The sequence below is a fragment of the Pollicipes pollicipes genome, unplaced genomic scaffold, assembly GCF_011947565.3.
Source record: "Pollicipes pollicipes isolate AB1234 unplaced genomic scaffold, Ppol_2.1 Scaffold_7261;HRSCAF=8764_pilon_pilon_pilon, whole genome shotgun sequence".
Classification (NCBI taxonomy): Eukaryota; Metazoa; Arthropoda; class Thecostraca; order Pollicipedomorpha; family Pollicipedidae; genus Pollicipes; species Pollicipes pollicipes.
The window spans coordinates 50661707-50677695 of NW_023597054.1; the positions used below are offsets into that span (position 1 = coordinate 50661707).

At 50.6% G+C, this 15989-nt stretch overlaps 1 protein-coding gene and 2 long non-coding RNA genes across 3 annotated transcripts in view; all 3 read left to right on the forward strand.

Annotated features, from left to right (window-relative positions):
- Window positions 1-7712, forward strand: part of LOC119111587 (uncharacterized) — a 10652-nt gene extending 2940 nt beyond the window's left edge. Inside the window, exons 4-8 of the mRNA XM_037235397.1 lie at window positions 1048-1159; window positions 2132-2260; window positions 3649-3841; window positions 5700-5884; window positions 7569-7712. Coding sequence (XP_037091292.1) covers window positions 1048-1159; window positions 2132-2260; window positions 3649-3841; window positions 5700-5884; window positions 7569-7712 — 763 coding nt within the window. The remainder of the gene's footprint in view (window positions 1-1047; window positions 1160-2131; window positions 2261-3648; window positions 3842-5699; window positions 5885-7568) is intronic.
- Window positions 7713-7722: 10 nt separating this feature from the next.
- Window positions 7723-13208, forward strand: LOC119111845 (uncharacterized). The gene is made up of 3 exons (XR_005095629.1): window positions 7723-7811; window positions 10269-10761; window positions 13114-13208. It is a non-coding gene; the product is annotated as an uncharacterized LOC119111845 (long non-coding RNA).
- Window positions 13209-14756: 1548 nt separating this feature from the next.
- On the forward strand, window positions 14757-15981 carry LOC119111846 (uncharacterized). The gene is made up of 3 exons (XR_005095630.1): window positions 14757-14837; window positions 15151-15224; window positions 15903-15981. It is a non-coding gene; the product is annotated as an uncharacterized LOC119111846 (long non-coding RNA).
- Window positions 15982-15989: the final 8 nt, after the last annotated feature.

Here is a 15989-nt window from a genome sequence, read left to right on the forward strand (position 1 = left end):
TCGCCAAAATGTCGCCGGGTGGTCGCCCAATCGCCGGCGGCAAGCATTCCAAGTAAAACGACGAAACGCGCACGCGCCGTCTGCTGCGGGCGTCCGGCAGCCGTCATGCATTCAATCATTCTTTGTAGCGAGAAAGGTGAGTCATGGTAACGGTCCATTGCATTTCCCGAACTCCTCGCTTTGAGAAGTGTCAGAGAAACCACACGAATCGAGTGACGAATAATTCGCAATGATTGCAATGAGAGGACCCAAGAAATGCAGTTTTGAGCGACGTTCAGTGCTATGGTAAAATGGCACTCTCATTGGCTTTGCTGGCCTAGTGTGACAACACATAAACATTGCAGTAGCGTTGACAAGTGGCAGAAGTGAAATTAGGGAGATCTTGCAGTGATCGCAAGTGCGGTTTTCAAGTGCGGTTCCCTTGTGCCTCATCACAATCGACGCGTGACTAGGTGGCGCCAAATCGGTGAGCGGTTGGGGAACGTTTATCTCAGGTTCGAATTAATGCACTCCCCCGGGCTTACGATTGATCTTTTAAAAAAAGCGGACCAAGTGGAGCTCTTTATGCACTTGGTTAGGTACATGTATGAAGAAGGCGAGGGAAGACTGGACTGCTACCCACCGACTTCCGTGATGCTTGCAATCGATTTAACCCATGATGCTGCACGAAACACCGGCCTGCCGATGGTCGGTTTGCTAATGGCCCGCCTACGTACCTGATAGTTAGCATATCCCGCCCAGTTCCCGCTAGGCACCCTGGCAGTGAGAGGTCGGGTGGGTCAGGGAATCCCATGAAGGGTATTGAATGCATCCCGAAATAATGCAAACACAAACTGTTCGTGGAACCTGCGTTGCACAGCGAGGCAAGCCTGCAAGCACTTGCTTACACCAATTTCGTAACGACAAACGGCGTGTTTCTGAACACGTTTTGCCCCAGTGACGGCTTACATCCATCTGAGCTTTGCGCTGGACGTTATGGAGTTCATGGATGCGTTTCCACCACCACCACCAGTCACAATCAGCACGGATGTGACCTCCGACCGGCAGGTCGAGCTATACCTCTTCGGGCAGCACCTACCCGCTGTCAGTGGCCGTGACCTACGGTGGAAACCTCTTCGGCTGGGCTGGCCAAGGGAACTACGTCTGCATGCAAGACGACGTAAGTACACAATTCTGGCGGTCTGCGTCAATCGTTTGCAGCCCTCATACCGTGTATGCGTATGCAGCAGATGTACATGCACATGTGCAGCGTATGTTGCATTGTACTGCACGAGGTACGGTGTGCGTTACATAGCGCAGTTCACTTTACGCGGACGGCAGTTCCACGTCCGCTTCATTGCCGTGAAGGCGCAGGTCATGCAAAGTATCGATTGGCGTCGATTGATGACACCGGGCAGTTCTGAGCTATCACATCTGGTTCGGGATGCGCCAGCCGATCCTTCACATGCAGTAAGCAGGTATTCGCATTACTGTTCCGAACGTGTATCTTTGTGTCGCGCTGATGCCGACGCTCCCCGGCGTGCCCCTGACCAGACGCCAAGCGCGTGACTGGTGCTGCACCACTGCTCGTCGGCAGGGGTGCCCCCGGCGTGCCCCTGACCAGACGCCAAGCGCGTGACTGGTGCTGCACCACAGCTCGTCGGCAGGGGTGCCCCCGGCGTGCCCCTGACTAGACACCAAGCACGTGACTGGTGCTGCACCACTGCTCGTCGGCAGGGGTGCCCCCGGCGTGCCCCTGACCAGACGCCAAGCACGTGACTGGTGCTGCACCACTGCTCGTCGGCAGGGGTGCTCCCCGCCGTGCCTCTGACCAGACGCCAAGCACGTGACTGGTGCTGCACCACAGCTCGTCGGCAGGGGTGCCCCCGGCATGCCCCGACTAGACCCAAGCACGTGACTGGTGCTGCACCACAGCTCGTCGGCAGGGGTGCCCCGGCGTGCCCCTGACTAGACACCAAGCACGTGACTGGTGCTGCACCACTGCTCGTCGGCAGGGTGCCCCCGGCGTGCCTGACCAGACCCAAGCACGTGACTGGTGCTGCACCACTGCTCGTCGGCAGGGGTGCCCCGGCGTGCCCTGACCAGACGCCAAACACGTGACTGATGTGCACCACCGCTCGTTCATCGACAGGTGGCATTTGACTTCCTGTCCAGTGTGGAGACGACGGCCACCTCAGCTGGTGCCATCCCCATGAGGGGAGCCGACAGGGTGGACGTGGTACTCGCCTACACCAACCCGTTCGACGCCCTGCGCCTCGAGGTAGGGCACCGCCGTGGTGCGCAAATGGTCCCTTATTTCACTTCCGGGCCTTAAAATGAAGTTTAACGTCTTGCCAGTGTCCATGTACAAAAAAATGACGGATGCGTTCTGATTTTCCTGCCGTGTGAGGCTATTTTGAACATTGTGTTTCAATGCTTACATTCTGGGTAGCTTTCATCAATGTCTCATGCCGCAGTTCGCACATGTGGGGGCTTAAAGAGAGTGTTTCACATTTGTTTGGGGTTTTGAATGGAAAGAGTCATCTTGAAGATCGTTCGGTGCAGTTCATAGCCGTGCCCTTCTCAAGGCCGAACCCCTCTAGTGTCTGAGCTATACGTCCGTGAAGATAAGGCGGACTATTTCGGCGAGACCATTTCAAGGTCACCCAGACGACATAATAGCGTCATTCAAATCGTGCTACTCCATTGGTCATGCGGTGATCGAGGCTAAAATATGTTATTGTCGAGTCCTTCATATCTGGCGTTCGTGAGCACGTTTTTCCGACATAACGGCCGTTAATTGGCTTGTAATCAATGTTGTGTAATACGATATATATATATATATATATATATATATATATATATATATATATATATACGAATACGATAGAGAAACCAAACAATGGCGCATTGAGGAGCATTTACTAAACAGAGAAATTGTGTTGCTCAGAGCAGTGTCCTTCTGCTTAGAATTATACCAGTTGTGATAAGTAAACATATTTCCTCATATCTGATGCTTGCTTCAATTTTTTCAAATGTGGAACACTCCCTTTAACAACCTTTATTTTGCGGAACTGATCTCGCTTCACAACGACCTTAAGATACCTAAGAATATCAAAATGACAACATGTTAAAAAGAGTGGATGGTATTCAATTATTGCATACTGAGATTATATGGAGCAGTCAATACGATAGTTTTGCATCCATATTACTTAACATTCATTATTTTTTAACGGCTCGAGTTGCAAGGCTTTTATCAGGGTACTTGCATGACGCAATATGCTTCACGAAACGTGTTCATTCTAGAGGGAAGCACCATAACGCTTGAAAAAGGTGTTAGTTTCATGACATATATTCTTACTGGCCTAAACACGTCTACACAACACTGTTAAAACATACTCAGACATGTTTAAAACATACATACACCAATGCCGATGCTTTAACCTCCATCGACATCAGTCATGTCCATCACCGAGGAATAAGACAAAGCAAGCTGGTCTTCATGCGACTGGCAAACAATCAGCACTTTGGACTAAGTTTTTTTTCTAAAACGTCGTACTTAAATAGCTGAGAGCACACTATCAATACCTCGACGCATTTTCTCTGAGCGCACGCCATGACAGCAGTTCCACAAGCTGACCTTTATTGTTCGCCTGCCTCGCGCGCCAGGTCACGGGCACCTCGGAGCGGGAAGATATCTTCACACTGTCGAGCATCGAGGCGCAGCAGATCGGCTACAACTTCTGGGAATGCGGCGCCTTCGTGTATGACGTCAATGACACGACGGTGTTCACCACTTCGGGGAGTGGCAAGTCCCGGCTCTCTGCCCAGAGAAGCTTTGGCGAACTGCTGAACTGTGGCGGTACGTGGACTAAATTGTGTTCAGATCAATTCAGGTCACAATGCACAGTATATCCAAATGCATCATATACTTTTCGTTGATTACTGTTCCGTTATTCAAGATCAGTGGCAGTTGGTAGGTTTAGGTTTAAAACTTTGTTTCCCGACCACTCTGGACGTGAAGTCGAGAGCACAGACTTATTCCGCAAACGAGCTGACAAAAACGCGTCAATTTCCGGAACGTTGGCAACGTTTTCTCCAGAACATCAGTCGACACGGGCTCCTATCCATATGCAGCCCCAAATGAAGATCGTGAATCAGACGCAGACTAAGGTATCCTAAAACTGGTAATGAACTGAGACGCAGACTAAAAACTGAATAGCGACTCAATGGCGTTTGATATCAAATGTAGTGGAACTCACCGCGTGAACTAATACTATATTTCTTGGGTTAACTTCATGCTAGTTTTAGTCGTTTGTCATTTATTGACAGTCACAGCCAACACATGAGTGGAAAACGTTGACCGTGACTAAAACATTGCATTTTGATAGCGAATGCCCACACGGAAAAGGGTTTGGAACAGAGAGTCTCGAACTCCGACCCCAGGTCCTAGAAACCAGGTTTTGAGTTAGATGCATTTCTGTGGTGAAGCTTGACAGTCCCACCCCCAGTCCTCGTATTGAATAGCCCTGGCTTGGCTTCGAAATGCAGTTGCTTGGAGTCAGGACTTGGACTCGGGCTTAAGAGAGCAAGGCATGCATTCTCGATCGGATTCAGACCCATGCTGGTCCGCTGAGCTCTTCCCCACCAGTCGAAGGAGTTTAAGCCTTACGCCTTGGATTTGCAGCAGACGAATGGCAGCCGATGTAAGCTTTAATCCCAGTGGAAGCCTGCCGTATCATACTTAGAAATGGAGGCCGCATCATATGTTGCATGACATGATAACGCCTTTCAGCAGCGCCTTGTTTATACAACATCCTGGTTATATGTACAGCATTTATGAGAGTGTCCCACATTTGTATGGAGTTTTGAACTGAAATAGTCATCTTGAAGATCATTCGGTACAATCCACAGCCCGGCCGTTCTTAAGAACCAAACCGATGTAGTTTCTGAGCTAAATGCTCGCGAATATGTGCGGACTATTTCGGGGAGACTTTTGTAGGGTCGCCCGGCATTCTGGCGCCATAGCAACGTCATTTACATTTTGCAGTTGTATTGGCGATGCAACGATCAAGGCTAAGAAACATGTAATTGCCGAGTGGTTTATATCTGGAGTTTGTGAGCACGATTTCCACATATTAGGCTGTCACTCGGTTCTCAGTCAGTTTTGTTTTGTTTTGTTTTGTTCAGTTTTGTCATAGTACGATGACGTTATCAGACAATACCGTATTGAGGAACATATTCACTAAACATAGGCAGTGTTGTCTAGAGCAGCCTTTTCCACTTAAGAGAAAACCAATAATTTTAAGTGAGCTTATTCCATCATATTTGATGGGTGCTTCAATATCTATAAATGTGGAGTATTTCCATTAAGTGCGAGCGATTGGAGAGGCGGGATCGGTCACTATTGACAATTAATATATTGCCTAGCGATGACTCAGACCCAAGAAATTACCCAAGTTAACGCACCTTATAGTAAATGACAACTGTAAGGTCAAGTTCTGCAAATGACCCGAACCCATCCGACTAGACTGTTTTGTGGTATTCATGTGATTGTGCTTGCATAACAAGGGTATAATGCCGTCTCATATTCATTTCACTGGAATCCTTAACTGAAGAACAGCAGCGCTTTTTTATCAGCTGGTACGTTCACATCCATCTGGGGCAGTGACATCGAACCATGCCTCATGAAGACAGCATATCTGTCTTTTTGTCCACAGGCGAGCAGCCGCGTACGGCAGAAGTCAATGACCAGATCACATTAGGCTTTGGCGTATTCACCAATGGGTTTCCGGGTGACACTTTCACGCTCAACGTGAAGGTGCTGCTGAGAGATCAAGAGAAGCTCAGCCAGGACCTGGTCTTCACGCTCACCGACGGCGATCTGAGCGCCATCTACCCGGCGGTGGGCGCAGCGCAAACGTAGCGCACCTTCATGCGCAGAAGTCAACGTGCCCACCAAGGACTGCACGGCTCGTGTTTGTTTTTGGCGTGCATTAATGCGTGGTCTCTTGGATTACTAGACTCTAAATATCAGTAAAGATTTGGTTTGCTGTTTATCATAATTAACTTTGAGAAATTTTCCCCTTGTTCTGTGAGTTTAAGTCACATGCATACGATGAAATTATGCCTTCGAACCCTGCATTCCTTCTTGCGTCCCTTTTGTCACAAGTAGCGAAAAGCGTTGAGCTCGCTCGGTAGTTATGGTGCATGCTGTTCTCAGCCCGGCTCCTCAGAACTGCTCGGCGTTTCAACTGGTCGATAAGCCGAGAATGCACACCTGACGGCGCTAGTGCGCCCAGACTTGCAGTTGTGCGGCAAACCGCCGCATCAGCGCCTGTCACCCATAACAATCTGTGGCGTTCTACCCATGAGAGCACAGAGAGCACAAATGGTCCAACCACTAACAAGGAGGCAGGTGACCTTTGTAGCTGTTCAGGGCTGCACACAAGCGCAGCCGGTGCATGTGCTGGAAGTTGAGCCTGCCTCAGAGATGGCGGGTCGGGGCTGAGGTTAGCCTGTTGCCCACCATGAGCCCTGTCCTGCTGCTGTATGACGTTTAGCTGTAGTGAATGCTTTCTTCGCCAGTGGGCACAACGTCGCATTTCTTCCACTAAGGAGACCCATAAGATACCATGTAGGATCTTTTCAAAAGAAGCTAACTTTCGGTAAAGTTATGGTCTGTTTGTCGATTGCTGCCATGTTAAAATTGCTACCTATTTCTCGCTTGGCGGACGTTTCTTCGTATTTGCCAAATGAAGAAAGCAGCGAGGTCCGCTATCTCGAAAATCAAACAACCTAAAGAACATGAAAAACACACATGATCCGTTTATCGTCATTATACATCAGTGCAACTGACCTTTGATGTGGCAGACGTGGTGCAACAGGTGTTGACACATCGCATCTAAGTCTTACACATCAGCGCTCTTGTGGATGGGACCCGTGCAATGGCAAATCGGGTGGCGCTAGTCAAACCCCATTTTATTATATCAAACCCCATAGTTTATTTGAAATCACGTTACATCATTTTAAAAGTAAGCACGGTACCACGGAATAAAGAACAACACTTGATGACAGTTATCATACTGCCTCAATATTGCCATACTACATACTATAATACATACTACATACTGTCATACTACATACTATGCTACATACTACCATACTTCATCTGGACACTTAAAAAACAGGTTCCATTTCATATAGCTTAAGTACCTAATGATATCGACTGAACTGGCCTTATTATATTCCGTAAACTTGTGTCATCATGTGTTATGCTGTCAAATGAATATTGAAGAAGCCTTTATAGCAAGTCGGTCATGACGAGCCCATTTTATCCGGCCACTTATCACAGCATACGGCCGGCCTGACCTCGACAAAGCATGATCTACAACTATGACAGGCAAGATGATGGGATCTGCATCGAAAGCGTCAAAATGTTAATAATGGATAAATGGATGTGAGGGGGTCGGCGCTGACCTGACCTAACCTGACCCCCCCCCCCCTGAACTGGCCTGCGCTGCCTCGGCAGCGGCGCGACGACACTGCAGGCGACATCGCCGGCCCTGACCTGGCCTGACTTGCCACAGGCCCCCAACAGTAGCGAGCCGAAGCTGGAGATCACGCCGCCGGCACCGGGCGTGCCGCAAGACATCGCGCCTGGCACGCACGTGACTTTTGACCTCACCTACCGGTTCCCGATCTTCCAGCCCGTCGTGGGCCAGAGGAGGTGAGCCGCCGGGCGTGCCGCAAGACGTCGCGCCTGGCACGCACGTGACCTTTGACCTCACCTACCGGTTCCCGATCTTCCAGCCCGTCGTGGGCCAGAGGAGGTGAGCCGCCGCGCATTAGATGGGGCCTCAACCGGGTCAGTTGAGGGAACAGTCAGCTGGCCATTGAACTGCAGGAGAGGCTGGGTTGAGAGCTCGGTACGGACTTTTTTACGTGAAGCTGACGTGCTTCGCCAGCTCTAGGCGTGGCCAGTGAGTGCAGTGAGTGCAGTGGTTATATGAGCTCTCAGGGGTCATGGTGCAACCGGTATTCGAACCCAGACCCTCACGTTCGGGCCACAGGCACTACCACTTGGCCATCACGCCTCTTGGGTAGCTCACAGTGAGGTGAAAGGCTGCAACATCAGCAGCTTGGCACGTGGCATGATGACTGCTCTTCGGAAGATCTGCGGAGAAAATATGGTCATTTGATGGCCAGTAATATAGCGTGTGCCTGTGCGTGTGCGTGTGTGTGTGCGTGTGTGTGTGTGTGTGTGTGTGTGTGTGTGTGTGTGTGTGTGTGTGTGTGTGTGTGTGTGTGTGTGTGTGTGTGTGTGTGTGTGTGTGTGTGTGTCTGTATGTGTGTGACTGTGTATTCTGTGGTTCATAAATCATGCGATTTGATATCATACACTGTAATGCAGGTTTTTTGTCATCCGTGAGATTGGCGTGTCATCGATTACAGCAGTCATTTTCACGTAGGACTGCGGTGCAAGACTTTCGTTTAAACTTTCCAAGCTTATTTTCTGACCACACATCTTAAATTAGTGACCTTCGGTTAGAAATCGTTCGCAGAGATTTCAAAGCATGGTTGTAAAGACGCATAATCTGATGAAAGTGCGATTAGCCGGCTGAACACAATATGATGTCTGTCTTTTAACACGCATAATGCCAGATCTCTTCCCGCCGACACTTTTCGTAACTTAGTTAAAACATTGGGTGGCGCCTCTGACGCAGACAAGATAGAGCAAATTCGTATACCCTTGTAGGGCCCCTGTTCATACGTATGTGGTAATTACAGATCTTACTCACAGTTTTTGCAGAGCTTGTTTAAGTACTTACAGAGCTTGCGGAACCCAGATACCTTAATAAAATCCAAGTGAATGTCCGAGTGAAAATATCCTCAAAACTTACCTTGCTCCACACAAAACCGATGTAAGCAATGATTGGGCAGGCAGCATCTAAAGCTCTCGACCAAGGCATATCGCCGATTGCCGGGCCTAGTATTTTCCTAGGATTTGGGTGAACCCAGGGCTGAATAAGTTCTATAAAGACTCTTCGTTAATATTTGGAAGTTATTCTTAGTCGGGTAAATGTGACTTACCTGGTCCATTACATTGGAATTGCGTAAGAATAATATTGCCCTTGTTAGTGTTAGGTGTATTCTTAAACTTGGTGGAGACATTTGAAAAGCTTTTTAGGATTCATTCAATGTCTTAATGCATCGCGAAAACGGCTGTTAATAGGAGTCGTTTGACGATGTTCTGGACTATTTTGGAGTGATCCAGATAATATTTCACCGCACAACAGTTATGACTGCCGTCATAGCTTTTTTCGGAAGCTCCGAGACGAGTTATTAGTATCCCGAATGTAGCAGCCTTTGCTACTGCTGCTATGCTACTGTTATGTTGTGTTGGTACTTACCCAACATTTGGGCCAGTTCACTTTCCGGCCGTTGTCAAGTGTTTCGGACTCCTGAGCCCTGACTAGATGATGATGTCCTTCCCTGTTAGCCTATCGGTGTCCGGACAACCCCCAGATCTCCTAGTGCATTGGTGGGCTGCTAGAATTGCAATCAGAAGGCTATGGCTCGAATCCCAGTAATTCCAGAGAGTTCATTTTGGCTGTGACACATACTTGGCTGAAAGCCAATCATCATCGAGCCATTTTTGTAGTCCAGTACTCCTGACGACGGCCAGAGTTAATGGCTGAATATTTTAACGTACCAGACGAGTACGATAGCCCTAATTATCATTCCATCCGTGATTGCTGTCCTAATGTTTCAATGTTTCTGTCACGAATGTCGCCATCCTGCGGCGGAGAAGCTGTCTGCCGCTTGTGGCGGCTGTCACGCGCGGTGGGTCCGGGCCTCGGACATAGCCACGTGGCTCAAATTATCATCAAGTGCAGTCAAAATCACGCCATTTCCCCAGTAAGGAGGGGGATATGATTACTTCCGATCAGTCGTATCGTGGCGCTGCGTGTCGTACCAGATACCACCGCTGCTCTTCTCCGATCATGCAGGTGACATTTTCTCACAGTTCATCGACCTGGCCACCTAAGTGACGGTTCAACTACACCAAAGCCCATAGCGATCCAAGTGTCGCATTCGTATCACCAAGCTGTCTGTAACGCTTTGAATGTTTGGGGTTACGTCTGCTCTTCATAAGGGAATTCTGAGATGTCCCTGCTCATAAGCATAGGCGAGGTGGTAGATAATTAAGGGTGCCGCTACTCTTCTACTCTGCAAGAATACGAAACCACCAGCAGCTAGTACGCTACAATTGTTTTCCTTCGCAGGACTACGCCGCCACCAGCAGCAACGGAAGCGACAACCTTTTACGAACAGCAAAGTGGGGACCTTGTGTACCAAAGCGGGGACCTTGTGTACCAAAGCGGGGACCTTGTGTACCAAAGCGGGGACCTTGTGTACCAAAGCGGGGACCTTGTATACCAAAGTGGAAGTGGGAACTATGCCGGAACAAGTGCAATTGATGAAAGTATTGGCGGAGACTATATGTACGGAAGTGGACTTGAAGATGGAAGTGGATCAGGGGCCGGAATTGGAGACTATACAGGGTCAAGTGAATTCACATATTACGGTGGGAGTGATTTTTCCGATGAGGCATCAAGCGGGCAATCGCAACGTAATGGCGGCTCAGGCCGTAATAAAAGACAAGCAAACGGAAACGGAGGAACAGCAGCAACCAGTGCCGAAACAACGGGGGCGTTTGTCAGCACCAGTCCGATTGTGACCTTCATCGACCCAATCATGGTCGTCACTGCTACCCAGGTGAGGTGGGCGTGCCTTCCGTTCTGTTTATTCTGACTTCTGATACTGGCACTGTCGGGTTATCAGTGCCTGCCGTTTGTAGCACCGTAGCGGGAATTCTATCCCTTGCCTTTGAAGGCTGCCTTTGATTGAAGCTCTTTAAAACTCAGGATCGATTCCAGGCGCAGGATTACCTGGGAAAAGGACTGGTTTAAGCCGATCACATGTGCCTTCGACTGTCTTAAACCGTGACCGGGTGTCCGGCTAAATGTGACGCGCCGGACTGTGGGAAGAATCAATCAGACCCTCCCCCCCACACCGAGGTCTGAAAGGCTAAGTGAGCGAGATACACCAATTTCACAGGGTAGGTAGGCCTCTATGTGAAATCGCTAATGTTGAAATCCATACGTCGTGGCATTTGTGTCAAATAAGGTCAAACAAGGTCACACTGCAGGTCGGTGTCCGAACAACCCTCAGATCTCCCGACGTATCCAGATTTAAAGGGAATGTTTCACATTTGAAGATATTGATGCAAGCGTAAGATATGATGAGACAAGCTTAACTACAGCTGTTGTTTTTTATTGGCCCACTTTTTATTGGTTTAGGTCGAAAAGACTGTTTTGGATAACACCATTTCTCTATATAGTGAATATGCTCCTCAGTACATGACTGTTTGATTACATCATACCTTGCGCAACATTGACTGGGAGGCGGTTGACGGCCGTTAGTCTGGTTGTCATTCTCACGAAAGCCGGGTAGGAGCGATTCGACTATTATATTTGTATTGGCCTTGACCCCGCGTGTCTTATGAAAGAGCAGGATTAGAATGACGTTATTATGACGTCATGAATGACAAGGTGATCTTGAAATACTCTTTCCGAAATAGTCTCCTCATCTTTGCGGGCGTTTAACTCAGGAACTAGATGGTTTTAGGTCTTAAAAAGGTGGGGTTGTTAACAGCACCAAATAGCCTTTAAGATGGCTATTTCAGTTAAAACGCCATCAAAATGTGGAACTCTCCCTTTAATCTAGATACCATTTGCAAGCAAAACGTCAATGGCGTTTGTATGGCACTGACCTTATTTGGCTTTTGGAAGGCAAAAGTGGTTAAAAAAACTCCGGAATCAAAATGCATGAATTTGGATTGAATGTATAATCCCCGCTTAGTACAGGGAGCAGCAGATGAAATGATTAAGGGGGAGGGGATGACAGGGAGCACTGTACTGTTACCGGCTGGTGGACGCTGAGGGGAGGGAGTGACGGGGAGCTTGGTACTGTTACCGGGTGGTGGACGCTGAGGGGAGGGATGACGGGGAGCTTGGTACTATTACCAGGTGGTGGACGCTGAGGGGAGGGGATGATGGGGAGCTTGGTACTGTTACCGGGCGGTGGACGCTGAGGGGAGGGATGTTGGGGAGCTTGGTACTGTTACCGGCTGGTGGACGCTGAGGGGAGGGATGACGGGGAGCTTGGTACTATTACCCGGCGGTGGACGCTGAGGGGAGGGGATGATGGGGAGCTTGGTGCTGTTACCAGGCGGTGGGCGCTGAGGGGAAGGATGACGGGGAGTTTGGTACTGTTACCAGGCGGTGGACGCTGAGGGGAGGGATGGCGGGGAGCCTGGTACTGTTACCAGGCGGTGGACACTGAGGGGAGGGATGACGGGGAGCCTGGTACTATTACCGGGCGGTGGACGCTGGGGGGAGGGATGACGGGGAGCTTAGTACTATTACCGGGTGGTGGACGCTGAGGGGAGGGATGACGGGGAGCTTGGTACTATTACCTGGCGGTGGACGCTGAGGGGAGGGATGGTGGGGAGCTTGGTACTATTACCGGGCGGTGGACGCTGAGGGAGGGGATGATGGGGAGCGTGATACTGTTACCGGGCGGTGGACGCTGAGGGGAGGGATGACGGGGAGCTTGGTACTATTACCGGGCGGTGGACGATGAGGGGAGGGATGTTGGGGAGCTTGGTACTATTACCGGGCGGTGGACGCTGAGGGGAGGGATGATGGGGAGCTTGGTGCCGTTACCAGGCGGTGGACGCTGAGGGGAGGGATGTTGGGGAGCGTGATACTGTTACCGGGTGGTGGACGCTGAGGGGAGGGATGACGGGGAGCTTGGTACTATTACCGGGCGGTGGACGCTGAGGGGAGGGATGGTGGGGAGCGTGATACTGTTACCGGGTGGTGGACGCTGAGGGGAGGGATGACGGGGAGCTTGGTACTATTACCGGGTGGTGGACGCTGAGGGGAGGGGATGATGGGGAGCTTGGTACTGTTACCGGGCGGTGGACGCTGAGGGGAGGGATGACGGGAAGCTTGGTACTATTACCGGGTGGTGGACGTTGACTCGGCGGCCATGTGCGCACAGGCGGAGCCGTGCGGTGCCTCAGCCGGCCCCAGCGGACGCAGCGTTTCGCCGCTGTTCGACCTGCCGCCCGACACTGGCTACCGGCGCTTCCCCACCAACAACAGCCTGCTTGAGGCCCGGGCCTCTGTTCTCAACGGGGCTAGTGAGTGTCGCGGCACGTCTTCTCTACAAAAATGGTATACGGCACGGCTTGTGTTCTCCACGACGCTGATGAGCGGTGTGGCACGTCTTCTCCACAAAAGTGGTATACGGCACGGCTTGTGTTCTCCACGACGCTGATGAGCGGTGTGGCACGTCTTCTCCACAAAAGTGATATACGGCACGGCTTGTGTTCTCCACGACGCTGATGAGCGGTGTGGCACGTCTTCTCCACAAAAGTGGTATACGGCACGGCTTGTGTTCTCCACGACACTGATGAGCGGTGTGGCACGTCTTCTCCACAAAAGTGGTATACGGCACGGCTTGTGTTTTCCACGACACTGATGAGCGGTGTGGCACGTCTTCTCCACAAAAGTGGTATACGGCACGGCTTGTGTTCTCCACGACACTGGTGAGCGGTGTGGCACGTCTTCTCCACAAAAGTGGTATACGGCACGGCTTGTGTTCTCCACGACACTGGTGAGCGGTGCCGCACGTTTTCTCCGCGAAATAAGTAAACGGCAAGGTTCGTATTCTCCACGCTACTGGTGAGTAGAGTGACAGATGTTCTTCATGCTCAGCGCTTCCGCTCTGCTCCGCTCAGCATTTCAGCACGTGTTCTCCAGGAGACTGGGGGGCTGTCACACGCGTTCTCCAGGGACCTTTCAGAGGCGCGCACGTCCTCACGACGACACTGTTGAGTTACATGAGACATGTGGTGATGAGTGCGATACCGATGAGTGGTACGCCACGGGCTCTCCACAAGCTGGTCTGTGGCACGGCACGTGCTCTTCAGGTGCTGTGCGCGTGGCGCAGCACGTACCTGCCGCGGGCCTGGTGAGTGAAGCGGTACATGTTCTTGTCCATGCGATTGGCCAGTGATGCGGCTCGTGTTATCGTCGCTGAGTGGAGCGGCATGTGCTCTATAATGGCATTAAAGATCAACTGCACACGCTCAAGATGAAATTTACAAATGGCTTTGAACTTTGTTGATTTGTGGGCCACGACCGTCACGACTCATATGCTTCGAGTCGTTGGTCTCGTATACATTGGCAATCCTGTCCCAGATGAATATTCGCAGCTATGTGCGGAAAGGCTGGCATGTGAGCAAGCCGGCGTTTTTTCATGATCGTATTACATTTAAGTGCCTTCCTTTTAAGAGATTTTTCTCTTTCCTTTCTAAAGAGCTCTTCCTTCCTCGGTCCCCCGCCTCCCGAAATGGGCCCTGGTGCGATGTGCCGAAACGCCTAGGGATGTAGCTCGGTGGCTGTGTATACAGTCAAGCCGGAGATTGCGCAGCTAGATTTAGCGTGTCAGATAATTCTGGGAACCAGTATAAGTCAAGATTCGAGGGATGTGGATGTAAGCCGCGTTCGATCCATCGTGAGATATTCCAATGGAAACAGAGTAATGTCATGCGCATTTGTTTGCAGATGGCATATAAACTGAATAGCTCCAAGGACGAAGAACTCGTTATTCGGCTGACGTTTTATATTCCGGAGACAGCCACAAGTCCGAGCATCTCTGTCAGTCTTGTCGGCTCCGGAGAGTCGCCCCTGCAGGCCAACATCCCGCTGATGGGCGAGGTTACCGCTCTTCGTTCACGAGGCCTCACCATGGTTGTTGGTCTGGTGACATTAGTCTGCGTTCCGTGTGCATGACACGTGTTGAGGTGACATGGTGATGTAGCCAACAACGCGATATACCCGTTGAGCACGATAAGAGGCTGAAGAACACAGTAAAAGGTCGACTTTAGCTGAATAGTGATGTTTGCAGGGGGTGGTTACGACGACTTTTTTTTAAATTCACACCTCAACCTGATTTCCCAGCTAACCTTTGAGAGTTTGGCTGCCGGACCAATAGCGTGGCCGTGACTGAGCTGATTTTGTGTGGCTGCAGACCGAAAGGCCGACTGCAATGGCTGATCACGCTTTCCAAATGACGGGAAACATCACGAGCACCATTCCAAACGTGTAAGTCCATACGGCAATTGTGGACACGCTCTTGTTCCAGCAAAGTGATGTGCTCTGTTCTGCTCTGCTCTGCTACATGTTTTTTGTTACAATAGCGGTTTATGGCATGCTATGTGCCTTACGATATTGTATTGGGACATTGTGCGTTCACACATAGAATGCGCTGCAAATCGAATGTGGGAAAACCTACGAGTTGGCGTACAGAGTGAGGTTTTGGGAACCAAGTGAAGTTTTTTACATGCTAAGGCGCTGAACAAGTGTCTGCACTGTGCAGTAGAGCAGCCCGCACATGTTATTCTCTCGGCCGTTTGTATACCCCTGTATACCTGATTTAATGCACTTAAATTGTATCCCGTATTTGAACCGCTCTAATTATTGCTTGCGCCGCGGACATCGACCAACGCGCACCGTTCTTCCTCACCGCATGCCTACTTTTGCTGTAACTTCCCGTGACGGCTGGGATCCGGGCGGACTCCGGCCAGTGCCCTCATGGGTGACCGCATGCCTTACTAACGCAGGGTCTCCACGTCCAACACCCTATATCCGGGCGGACTCCGGCCAGTGCCCTCATGGGTGACCGCATGCCTTACTAACGCAGGGTCTCCACGTCCAACACCCTATATCCGGGCGGACTCCGGCCAGTGCCCTCATGGATGACCGCATGTCTTACTAACGCAGGGTCTCCACGTCCAATACCCTATATCCGGGCGGCGTCATCGGCTTCAACATGACGATCTTCACGCCACCGGGCGTCAACTATCGGGA